At 42.8% G+C, this 13,077-nt stretch overlaps 1 protein-coding gene across 1 annotated transcript in view; it reads left to right on the forward strand.

Moving 5' to 3' along the window:
- LOC147307542 (uncharacterized) overlaps nt 1-13,077 on the forward strand; it is a 39,924-nt gene that overhangs the window by 21,266 nt on the left and 5,581 nt on the right. Inside the window, exons 5-6 of the mRNA XM_086271648.1 lie at nt 928-6,212; nt 9,444-9,660. Of these exons, the coding sequence (XP_086127774.1) occupies nt 928-6,212; nt 9,444-9,660 (5,502 nt within the window). The remainder of the gene's footprint in view (nt 1-927; nt 6,213-9,443; nt 9,661-13,077) is intronic.

Genomic DNA, 13,077 nt, shown 5'->3' on the forward strand with positions numbered 1-13,077 from the left:
ATGGGTCCAGAAGAGCTTGGTCAAACAATTGATTTTAATGAAATACACGCGTGGGAAGACCAGTCTGTACGCAGACAGCCCTTGATCTTCGACTAATCAAAACATAAACAGATATTTTATACCATCAGGGTTTGAATTTAATGACGCCCCCTCATGCGTCATCAGATACAATATATGCATACGTCAATTCAAAACCACAATGACTTTTAACACAGTTTAAAAAGGAACATTGTCTCTATCTTCATGGCAGATGTTTCCTGTCAACCTTTTGACTACCGCTTCTCCAAACCCGCAGTTACAAGTAAACATGACTAACCTCTCACCTATAAATGCGTCTATCTACTGTGTGTGTGTGTGTGTGTGTGTGTGTGTGTGTGTATGTGTCGTCCTTAAATGCTCTCTCATCTCACCCGTTGCACTTCTGACTTTTCACCAGAACAGAGGCTCATCCTTACATGTAATCCTCAGAATAACCTGCACTTAGACTCTGCTTTCGGTTTCAGTTCTGCAAAAGGCACACTCTGCAAACCTGCAATTTCCTGTCAGCCTGTGACTTAGTCTTTCTGAAAGACACACACACTGTTTAAACATCTGAATACAATATCAATGCTGTAGATTATATTATTAGTGCAATGGTAATGATGATGATTATTAACAATAGCAGCAACATAATTTCCCTGATCTCCACACTCCCTCTCCTAGGTCTCCTTTTAACCAGGCAGATTAAAAAATAAATTGCTACTCCTGAAGGTCCTCATAGCAGAACATCCATCACAGTTCTGAACAGATGTTTGTTGTCCTTACTGCCAGATGCATTCATAATAATTCAAACATTATGGTCAGGTGAGGATTACATCATCTGACCCTGCATACAGTTTCCTGCTGCTGACACTGTTACGCTTGTGTCTTTGTTCCTCTTTAATACAGGTCGCTGATGTTAATGAGAAGTTTGAAAAACTTCTATCAAAGTATGACATCAGAGAGGATGAAGATTTACAGATCCAGCTGGAAGACAGGATGAAGGCTCTCCAAAATACGCTGACATTACAATATTTTAATGAGTACCCCCACTTCTTCCGCACTTTATTATTGTCGGCTTTGGATCAGACTACTGGATATGTGCTGCTGTCTCTGACTGAGAGGTTCAACATCCTGGAGGCAGTGCTGAAGGTGACCTTAGAGGGTGACCCTGATTTTGAAGATCTCCTCCAAAATGGACAAGACAAGAAGACAGAGTTCCTCCTCAGTTTGCAGGAACAGCTACATGCTGACAACCCAACACTGGCCCAACAGGTGTTAGCAAATGTTCTGGATCTGTCCTCAAAGCTACCCCTATCAGGTAGGGAGATCGTCAGTCAAATAGTCTTCAACAACCTCTGGGCACCAAAAGACATCAAGCGTTTCCTTGGAAAGACCTTAAGCATGGATCAGAAAACAGTCACAAAAATCCTCCACAAAGCGCGCACGTACGGGCTGAGCTGTGACGACGCTCTCTCTGCCCTGAATGAAGACGATCCTGCAGAGTACATCCAATATTGTGTGGACAAAGCTGAGCGAGACAAAGATGCTTGCACACTTTTGGCTGAAATGGAAAACAAAAACTTTCCAGAGTGTGTCCCGTCACTCCTGCGAGAAGTCCTGACATATATTGAAGAAGAGCTACCCAAATATGGAAGTGTGCCCATTAACAGGGAGATGATTGAAGACTGTAAAAAGATAATAACTGCTCTCGATTTTAACAATCCTAAGATTGATGCTCTGAAGAAAGTCCTGATCATCGTATCCAGAGCTGTAAAGGAATGCACCGCCTTTACCACTCAAAGCGGTGAACATGTTCAGGGCTACTTCCCAAGACCCAGTCAGCTAGCATCACTGCTGCTGCTCCTGCTGCCACAGTCTGGGGATAAGAAAGGTTGTCTGTTGGAAATCAGCACTGGAGAGGGCAAAACTTGTATTTTAGCCATGTTTGCTACAATACAGGCCACCCGAGACATAAAGGTGGACATCGTGACAAGCTCTCCTTTGTTAGCAAGTCGTGATCAGGATAAGTGGAGAAAATTATATGATGTGTTTGGTATTACATCATCCACGGTCCCTCCAACACAAATCGATAGCTGCTCTTTTAAAGATCATGACAAGCTGCTTGAGGATGCATACAGCCAGCAGGTCGTTTATGGCACTGTTGGTACATTTGCAGCAGATACGCTGAGGCAAGAGTTTGAGAAGAAGACTACCCGAGGTCCGAGGAGGTTTGAGTGTGTGGTAGTAGATGAGGTGGACTACATGACGTTGGACAGCGGTGTCCAGGTCACGTTCCTGTCACACCAAGCCGGCAGCCTAAGGCACATGGAGCAAGTCCTGGCAAGCATCTGGGCCATGATGTCATCCTGCAAGCCAATAGAAATGTTTGAAACTGGGGAGATCAGGTGGGGAACCAGGATCCAGCACTTCCACAAGGCTGTAATGCAAGCAGTGGTTGGCCCAGAATCAGAAGATGTTTGCCCAGAATCAGAAGATGTTTCAGCTGCTGACATACTTATTCTTGGTGCCCAGCTGGGGTTTTATCCACAGGAGGATGTGGATGAATTAAATAAAGCAGATGGTCAGACACAAACAGAGACTGACAGCTTTAAGGATGCCAGGTGGAAAGCTACTGAGAAAATCATGGCCAACATTGGACCAGAAAAACAGTGTGAGCTACTGAGACAAGTTCAGAAAAAAATAGAAAACGGTGTATCTGTAAATTGTTACTCACTAATGAACAACAAAGCCAAACTTTACAGCAAGGACAGCTCTCATGGAGACCCTGATGTCAGCCTGCTTCTCCTGGAGAATGGCTGTACCTGTGAAATCATGTCCGAGGAATCCCTCATCCAAGGAGCTGTGGACAAATTAAAATCAAAAATTAAATATTCTGATGAGTGCTCAGTGAAGTCATTGGATGAGTGTAAGGGATTTATTGTGATCCCCTCTTTTTTGAAAACATACATTGAGAATCAGTTACCAGTTTTTGCCGAGAACGCCTTAAAAGCCATCAGAATGACTCAGGGAAGAGAGTACATGATTGAGAAAGCACCGGAAGCTGACGCAGGTGGTTTCAGTGATGCTGACAGTCATCAGTATGATGCCATAATTCCTGTGGACTTTGAGGCCAGTGGGGTGTTGGAGAAAAACAAGCGATGGGGTGACGGCCTACAACAGTTTCTGGAGATGAAGCATCAGCTGGCCATTTCTCAGCTGTCCAATGTAACAAATTACATGTCCAATGTCCATTTCTTTAAAAGGTACCTCAATGGAAAAGGCATTTTTGGTGTTTCTGGGACATTAGGGGGGCAAGCTGAGAAAGTATTTCTAGAACGGCATTACCAAACAGCAAGCTATGTCATTCCAGCTCACCGCTGTAAAAAGCTTGTTGAGTTGCCAGCAGTTCAGGTGAGTGGAGGCAACACGCAGTGGATCCAGGTGATCTGTGAAACTGCACAGAGAGCTGCAGACAGAGGCCAAGTTGTTCTTATCATTTGTGAAGATGTTAAAACTGCAGATGAGCTGAAGACAAACATGCATGTTCCAGAAAGGCAAGCCAATGAGATCACCATGTACACAATCAGCGAGAAGCACAACATCGAGAAGCAGAACTTTAGCCCGGGAAACATTATCATTGCTACAAACCTCGGCGGCCGAGGGACAGACATACACGTTCAGCAGGACGTAAACGAGAGTGGAGGCCTCTTTGTGCTCCTCACATACTTTCCTAGAAGTCACCGTGTGGAGCGACAGGTCTTTGGACGCACCGCCCGAAAAGGAAACCCAGGGATGGTCCAGATGGTTCTCAACCAGGGCCATCTTGCACCAGCCTACCAAGGCCATTCCATCGAAACCATGAGACAGCTCAGAGAGGAGTATGAGCTCAGACATTTAGACAGCATGGAGAAACATGAACTCTGTGAAATTGACATGAAGGAAACTCTGTTCTCCAGTTTCTGTCAGTTTCTCTGTAACTTTGACAAGAATTACACGGTAGAAGAAAGGAGTGACCTGTCCAAGATGAAGCTGAAGGATGTTCCTGAATATTTTAAGATCCATCAGAACAAGTTCGACTATCAGACTGCACTGGATGCTTTGAAAGAATCGTGGGCTTTGTGGCTCATCCTTCATGAAGAGCACATCAGCAGACATGACGATATCAGCCAGCTGAGAGAAGACCTCACCAAACACTTGAAGAAGACTGGTGACTTCCTCCTGCAGGGGACGAGCGATAACTTCTATGATTACATCAAACAGGCAGCAAGCAGAACTGACCTGCACTGCATGAACAAAACCAAATGTGACTTTGGAGCAAAGACTTACTGGCAGAAAGCTGCAGAGTGCGATCATTTCTACAGTGCTGTGGCGCTTTATAATCAAGCTTACATCACACTCAACCTCAGAAAAGGAGACTACATAGCTGAGGCAAAGGAATTACTGGAGGAAGCACAGTCTGCAGTGGATGTCTATCTCTCAGAATCAACAAATACGATGATGTTTTGTAATCTTTCAGTGACGAGTGGCTTTGTTCCACACCACACAAACAGCAACCTCCAGATCCAAATGCAAGCCAGGATGAATATCTTCAAATCTTGGAAAAGATACATCGAAAGTGCCCTGACAACTCTGACACAGCTCGATGGCAGCAAAGCTGATGCAGAGGTAGAGGATTCCAGTGTGTACCATCTTTCCAAAGATAAAGATTTAATCACCACCAATGAGCTGATGATGCTCTATGAGAATGGCCTTAGCACAGTCTTTGAGGTTAAAAAGAAGCCCAAGTTCTGCTATGATGCCCTTGTTTGTTTTGTTCTCGGCGCCCTTCAAGTTGCAGCAGGTGTTCTTGTTTGTGCTCTGTCATGTGGTGGTGCCAGCCAGTTTGGACTTGGACTGATCTGTGAGGGAGTATCTGACATGATTCAAGGGATCAAAGGAATGATAGAAGGAGGCTTTGACTGGGCTGAATGGGCAATCTCCAAGGCCATCAGCATCGGGCTGTCTCTGATCTCTGGTGGATTCAGCCGACTAAAGAAAGCTGCAAGTGCAGTGCGTAGTGGCACAAAAGGTCTGATCGCAGGAGCAAAGACTAGTGCCTACACAGTAAAACAGTGTTTTCTGAAGGCAGGGAAGTATGCAGTTCAGGAACTGGGGAAGCAAGGATGCGTCAGTGCTCTGAGTTATACTGCTGAGAAGGCATTTAATGCTTTTTTCCAAAACGTTCTGAGGAAAGTCTTTGAGGAAAAGGTGCTTTCACTCATAAAAGCCAACCATGACCTGGATGAAGTTGTCACAAGCTTCATTTGCTCAGGAATACCAAAGAATATCCTGGAGAATGGGTCCAGTGAATTCAGAATTCACAAAGAGTGTGAGGAAGAAATGCTTCAGTCAGTGGATCTGATAACAAGAGAAGTGATTCCTGACCTGATGATGAATTGTACCATGGCTCTTAAGGCTCTTGATGGACTTTCAGTGGTCTGTGGTGCTGTAACACAACACATTAAGAGCAAAAAAGGGTCCAATCTAATAGAAAATATTCTAATGGGTTTGGAAGCAGCTAAATATGCCACAGCCTTTGTACAAATATGGAATTCCATACCAACAGAGAAAGTCATTAACAACACCTTTGTTCCTAAGCTCTTGCAAAGCATGGAAAAACTACCTCAGGAAAGCAATGACCAGGATGAAAGGCACAGTTTATCAGATGTAAAACGCTTTAAAGATAAACTCATCAACATGATTGCAGAAAGTGTTTCAAACTCTTATGTTGAGGCCTGTTCCAGGCATATGACCTCCATCATGAGCAAAATGTGCATAAGTCAAATAAACCATGCTGTTGGTGGTGCTGTTAGCAACATACTTGGCAGGGCTGACACCCAAAGTTTCTTTAACAGCCAGGAGTATAAGTACAACATGAAAAAGGTCCTCCAGCGTCCACGTGAGTCCCTGTCAGAGTCTGACAAGAAAGACTTGGAGTGCTACATTGAGGACATTTCTGATGTTAACCGCCCTGCTACAGCTTTGGACATCCATGTCCTCACCCAGAGTGATGCTCTGGAAGGCAAAGGAATCAAACTGGTTATGGTGGACAAAGATGGAAAGAAGCTCTCAGAAGACTATTATCCTGGGAAGGAGGACTCAGCAGGCGATATAGTCCTCCAACTGAAGAAGGAGCCAGAAAATCCAACACAGTGAGTGACACATACATATTTGATATTATTGCGCCTCTCATTTAATTAAGTCAAAATAATATATATTTTTTTAATTGACCAACTCATATGGGCCAGAAAGTTAATTTTGACCTGTTTTGCAAGGGTAACCCTCCCCATCCCAATTTCCAGACTTTGGTTTTGATACTGTCGGGTTCTTCTACGCTGAGAGAAGTTCAGGAGACAGTCTAGCAGTTCACTCTCTTTTATTATCAGGCAGTTAAAATTGGGCTTGCACAGCTGTGGACAGTGTCAGGCAGTCTGTACATGGAGAAGTGAAGTACAATTCATAATTCAAAGTATATATTAGACACATGGAAACAGGGAATAATTGTGATTGCCTATTGATGGGGAGATGTCGTGGTTGGGGCTCAGCACTCCCTGATTTGTTCCTCATGGCAGCGGTCACTAACCTCCAGTCAGGGATCTTGTCCTGTGTGAGAAAACTCCCTACCTCCCAGATAGGGATGTTTTATTTCCATGCTCCATTCCTTAAAGGAACACTATTAAGTGTTTATTTCTTGTTCACTGGAACGCCCTGTTATCATACAAGCAGCCCTTCCTGTCTGTTCTGTGAGCACGTAGCTACACTCAGCTCTGTTTGTGCCTCTTACTTAACCCTTCACACCGTGGGGTTAGTGCTCGTATCCTTCTAATGAGGAGCGTATCAACCCTATTATGATCACACACTGCAATCAATGTCAAAAAGAAACTTTATCTAAAAACTTAATAATTATTCTCCTGTCTGATCATCAGGGGACAAACAAACTAACAAACTGTTTATCCCCAAACTGGTGTAGTTGTTTAGTCTGAGGGCAAATCAGAAACCCACTGAACAGCTAGAACTGACACCAGTCATGGTGAATAATAACACAGAGCTGGCACCCTGACATCCTGTGGTCCCACTATAATGACTTGTCCTGTGTTGGTTTACTGGCTGTGAACTGGGAAGGACTCAGTTATTTTCCTGTACCCCCACAGTTTTTATTTTTTCTGGCATTCTCGTGTCACTTCCTGTTCCTAACACAGTGCACAGTAGTGTTTTGTTAACATGTGTGACTTGTTTAATTATAGACCTTCAGATAAAGACTTATTTCAAACTGTAATCTTCATGTGGTTTATCCAAAGCACGCTTTCTGCTGAGTCGCCCACACTAAAGACCCAATGATTTTCTTTAGCGTAGCTATTAGCTTAGCTTGTAGCAGAGTCATTAGTTCCTTCTCAAATGTTTAATTTCTCCTCTGTTTAGCACAGATACTGGAAAAGAAATGTTGCCTGATTGTACTTCTGGAGGCCAGGCTCAGTGAATGGAAAACCAGCTCTGGACTCTGGAAAATGGCATAGATAGTTAGTAGTTAGTGCAGGCAATGCTAGCTTAGCTACCATTAGCTCTTCCTCAGCAGATAGTTCTGAGCAACAAGAAAGAAGGCTGGTGATGGTGAGGAGGACGTGTAGCTCTAAACAGAACACCCCGGTACACCACCTGTTGATCTCTCACGTAGTTTTCTCATAGTTTTTTTTCTCTAGGGACTCCAGCAGCCATAGTCAACTGTCAGAGGCGAAGGCAGGCGACACTGAAGGAACCCTGAAATTGCTGGGAAAGGAAAAATTTAGATTTAGTAAAATTATAATTCCAGTCTGCAATAATGACACCTGGTTACATTAATCGGCTGTCACTTCAGTTAATATTGAAATGGTGTGTAACAATCCTCATTTAGCCTGGAGAAATAGTTTGCTGCTTTATAAGAAAGCCCTCCGCAAAGCCAGAACATCTTACTATTCATCACTGATTGAAGAAAATAAGAACAACCCCAGGTTTCTCTTCAGCTCTGTAGCCAGGCTGACAAACAGTCAGAGCTCTGTTGAGCCAACCATCCCTTTAACGTTAACTAGTAATGACTTCATGAACTTCTTCACAAATAATTTTTTTATCATTAGAGAAAAAATTACCAGTAATCATCCCACAGATGTAATATTATCTACAGCTACTCTTAGTACCATTGATGTTAAGTTAGACTCTTTTTCTCCAATTGATCTTTCTGAGTTAACTTCAATAATTACTTCCTCCAAGCCATCAACGTGTCTTTTAGACCCCATTCCTACAAAACTGCTCAAAGAAGTCCTGCCATTAATTAATGCTTCGATCTTAAATATGATCAACCTATCTCTAATAATCAGCTATGTACCACAGGCCTTCAAGCTGGCTGTAGTTAAACCTTTACTCAAAAAGCATCTCTAGACCCAGCAGTCTTAGCTAATTATAGGCCAATCTCCAACCTTCCTTTCATATCAAACATCCTTGAAAGAGTAGTTGTCAAACAGCTAACAGATCATCTGCAGAGGTTTATTTGAAGAGTTTCAGTCAGGTTTCAGAGCTCATCACAGCACAGAAACAGCTTTAGTGAAGGTTACAAATGATCTTCTTATGGCCTCTGACAGTGGACTCATCTCTGTGCTTGTCCTGCTAGACCTCAGTGCAGCGTTCGATACTGTCGACCATAATATCCTATTAGAGCGATTAGAACATGCTGTAGGTATTACAGGTACTGCGCTGCAGTGGTTTGTATCATATCTATCTAATAGACTCCAGTTTGTGCATGTAAATGGAGAGTCCTCTTCACACACTGAGGTTAATTATGGAGTTCCACAGGGTTCAGTGCTAGGACCAGTTCTGTTTACATTATATTACATTATAAGACATAGCATACATTTGGATTCAGGAGACAGACACTATCTCTACTTTCAAGATTAGGCTTAAAACTTTCCTTTTTGCTAAAGCATATAGTTAGGGCTGGACCAGGTGACCCTGAATACTCCCTTAGGTTTACTGCAATAGGTGTAGACTGCTGGCGGATTCCCATGATGCACTGGGTGTTGTGGTTTGGTGATATATAAAACAAAATTGAATTGACTTCCTTTACTGTTATAGTTTAATCTGATTATATACATTATTTCCAACATTCGTTTTCCTTATGCTTCTTCATCAATATTATTCCAACAGCTTCACTGGTGGACACAACTTACATGACAGATTTTATGTACAACAACATTATTATTGGTCCCAATCAAAACTCTTAAATAAATTTTAAAGTAATAAACAAGTGTTATGGAATACTTATATTTACAGGGAGATTTGTTAGTCTCACCTTTTCCCTTTTTTGTCCAGAGTGACTGATTTGTTGTTTTTTTGGTTTATTCATGTATTTTTTACAGGGGGAGGGGGTTCTTCTCAAAGATAACTAAACGGATTCGTGGTGAACAGAGCCCGTGCACTGGTCATTTTGAAATCCTGAGACCAGATGGAACCGCGATCCCAGTAAATTCAGAAGATCAGAACTGCCTCTACCACGCTGTTGCCCAGGCCACCTGTAAAAATCCAGGTGACGTAGGAAAAGAGGCACGGCTCCTTCGGGAGCAGGTCAGAAACAATGTAAGTCTTACTGTTATTATTAATATGGTCTCTGTGTTCTCTTTCTTTTCAAATTAATGAGACAACATTTACATGAATTATTACTCAAAAGACTAATCAATAAAGAAACTTAGGAAAAAATGAATCTTAATCCTGTTCCAGAAAGCCGATAGTTTCCAGTTAAAGGAACTTCAGCCTGCCTTAACTGTGCGTGAGATGGCTTTAAAAAGTCATTGTCATTGGAGCTGTGATACAGGGATCCACACGTTCTTCTACTCCTGATTCTGGGGACCAGTTACAGGGACAGGACAGGGGTCAGGGGTCAACAGGTAGGGCTAACAAGGGACGTTTCTCCGAGACCCTGGTGCTACATGTGACATATGACAAACAAACACAGGACTACAGAAAGTGTAATGTGCAAAAATTGCAAAACAAGACAAGCCAGTGAAACTCCAGACAGAACAGGACAATACAGACACAAGACATGGAAATGTGGAAATGTGTGTGTGTGTGTCAGTCCAGTACTGAGTGTTCAGGAGTCCTCTACAACGTGGTCAGATAAGCCAAAATTGATCCCTTTGGTATTACTGATGTTTTATTTCATGTACTAGCGGCTCTAAAAGCCAATTCTTTGTAGCGAACAATAAGAGACGACGCTTTAGCCCTCCTAAGAATCCATGAAGACAGGGGCAGGACTTTATTTTTATGGGCACACCATTCTGTGGAACAAGGGAGGGGGACAGATATTCCGAAGTGTTGGGATTTATTTTTATCTGTAAGGCTGATACCTCATAATTAGCACCACGTAAGTGTTTTGTAGAGAAGTTTTGGAAGTAGACTGTTACTGTGATACCAACAGACACAAGACTGAGACCCTTCACAGGAACATGGTCTCGGCCTTAAATCAGGAAATGCACTCTACAGGCCTGATGGAAGACAAGAGGTAGTTGTCATGGTAATAATAATAATAATAATAATACATTTTATTTAAGGTCACCTTACAAAAGACAAAAAATTAAAAAATAAAAGGGGCAATAGTTATTAAAATACATAAAATAAGTAAAAATTGCAAAACAAAGCTTGACAACAGATAAAATCAGCACTAAAGCGAATAAGCCAGTTTGAATAGATGTGTTTTGAACTGTAAATATGGAAGAGAGTCTATATTTCTTATGGCTGGAGGAAGAGAGTTCCAGAGCCGAAGAGCAGAGCGACTGAAGGCTCTGTTCCTATAGTGGTAAGACGAGCAGAAGGAACAACAGGATGAATGGCAGATGAGAATCTGAGAGGGGAGGAAACAGTGGTCATATGGAGCAGATCACACAGATAGGAAGGAGCAGATTTAAGGACACACTTGTACCTGAGAAATAAGATTTTAAAGTTAAGCTTGGGTTCTACGGGCAACCAGTGAAGCTGCTGAAGAACTGGGGTAATATGAGCTCTTGACGGAGTGCGGGGTATGACCCGAGCTGCAGAGTTTTGAAGAAGTTGGAGTTTATGGAGGGACTTTTTGGGGAGACCAAATAAGAGGGAACTGCAGTAATCAGTCTGGAAAGTAATAAGACTATGGACAAGGATGGCAGCAGCATGGGGAGGAAGGAAGGGGCGGAGTCGGTTAATATTACGTAAGTGGAAGTAAGCAGACCGGGTTATGTAATTAACGTCAGACTGGAATGAGAGCGTATTATCAAGTATGACACCCAAACTCTTTACCTGAGGGGAGGGAAGGGTGGGAGAATTTTCAATGTTAATGGAGAAACTGTGAGATTTGGTTAAGATAGAGGCTGTGCCAACGAGTAAAACCTCAGTTTTATTACTGTTTAGTTTGAGAAAACTGGAGGAGAACCAGGATCTAATCTCGATAAGACAGTTTGAGAGAGAGAGAGGTAGGTGGGAGGGATGAATATGTCAATATGTCTTAAACATATCATACGTCAAAGAACCTTTTTATTTTGTGCATGGTTCTTTAGCTTGGCCCTGAAAAGCTTAGAAATATGGTATCTAAGCAGATTCTTACTCTGGATGGCATTACCTTGGCCTCCAGTAACACTGTGAGGAACCTTGGAGTCATTTTTGACCAGAACATGTCCTTCAACGCACATATTAAACAAATATGTAAGACTGCTTTCTTCCATTTGCGCAACATCTCTAAAGTTAGAAATATCCTGTCTCAGAGTGACGCTGAAAAACTAGTTCATGCATTTATTACTTCCAGGCTGGACGACTGTAATTCATTATTATCAGGAAGTCCTAAAAACTCCCTGAAAAGTCTTCAGCTGATCCAAAATGCTGCAGCAAGAGTCCTGACAGGGACTAGAAAGAGAGAGCAGATTTCTCCTGTTTTGGCTTCCTGTTAAATCCAGAATTCAAAATCCTGCTCCTCACATACAAGGTCTTAAATAATCAGGCCCCATCTTATCTTAATGACCTTGTAGTACCATATCACCCTATTAGAGCACTTCGCTCTCGCTCTGCAGGCCTATTTGTTGTTCCTAGAGTATTTAAAAGTACAGGGTGGGCCAATTATATGGATACACCGTAATAAAATGGGGATGGTTGGTGATATTAAAGTCTTGTTTGTGGCACATTAGTATATGTGAGGGGGCAAACTCCTCAAGATGGGTGGTGACCATGGTGGCCATTTAGAAGTCGGCCATCTTGGATACAACTTTTGTTTTTTCAATAGGACGAGGGTCATGTGACACATCAGACTTATTGGTAATGTCACAAGAAAAACAATGGTGTGCTTGGTTTCAACGTAACTTTATTCTTTCATGAGTTATTTACAAGTTTCTGACCACTTATAAAATGTGTTCAATGTGCTGCCCATTGTGTTGGATTGTCAGTGCAACCCTCTTCTCCCACTCTTCACACACTGATAGCAACACCGCAGGAGAAATGCCAGCACAGGCATCCAGTATCCGTAGTTTCAGGTGCTGCACATCTCGTATCTTCACACCATAGACAATTGCCTTCAGATGACCCCAAAGATAAAAGTCTAAGGGGGTCAGATCGGGAGACCTTGGGGGCCATTCAACTGGCCCACAACGACCAATCCCCTTTCCAGGAAACTGTTCATCTAGGAATCCTGTCCTGGAGTCCTGTTCCAATTTTTGTTTTGCCCATTCTGCAAATTCTGTGCTGATCTGGGTCATCCTCGCTGAGATGCTGCAGCAGCTGGAGTTTGTAAGGGTGCCATTTGTGAGTAGCTAATATCCGCCGAAGGGATGTTCGACTAATGCCACTCTCCAGTGACATGCGCGAGTGCTACGCTGTGGGCTCTTGCTGAATGAAGCTAGGACAGCCTCTGATGTTTCTTCATTAGTGACAGTTTTCTTGCGTCCACATTTTGACAAATCCAACACTGAACCAGTTTCACGAAACTTAGCAAGCAGTTTGCTAACTGTAGCATGGGAGATGGGTGGTCTCGTAGGGTGT

Source organism: Aulonocara sp. 'chitande type north' Nkhata Bay, linkage group LG18 (assembly GCF_057382095.1).
Source record: "Aulonocara sp. 'chitande type north' Nkhata Bay isolate Kocher_YH1m ecotype deep benthic linkage group LG18, A_spYH_male_GT1.1, whole genome shotgun sequence".
Classification (NCBI taxonomy): Eukaryota; Metazoa; Chordata; class Actinopteri; order Cichliformes; family Cichlidae; genus Aulonocara; species Aulonocara sp. 'chitande type north' Nkhata Bay.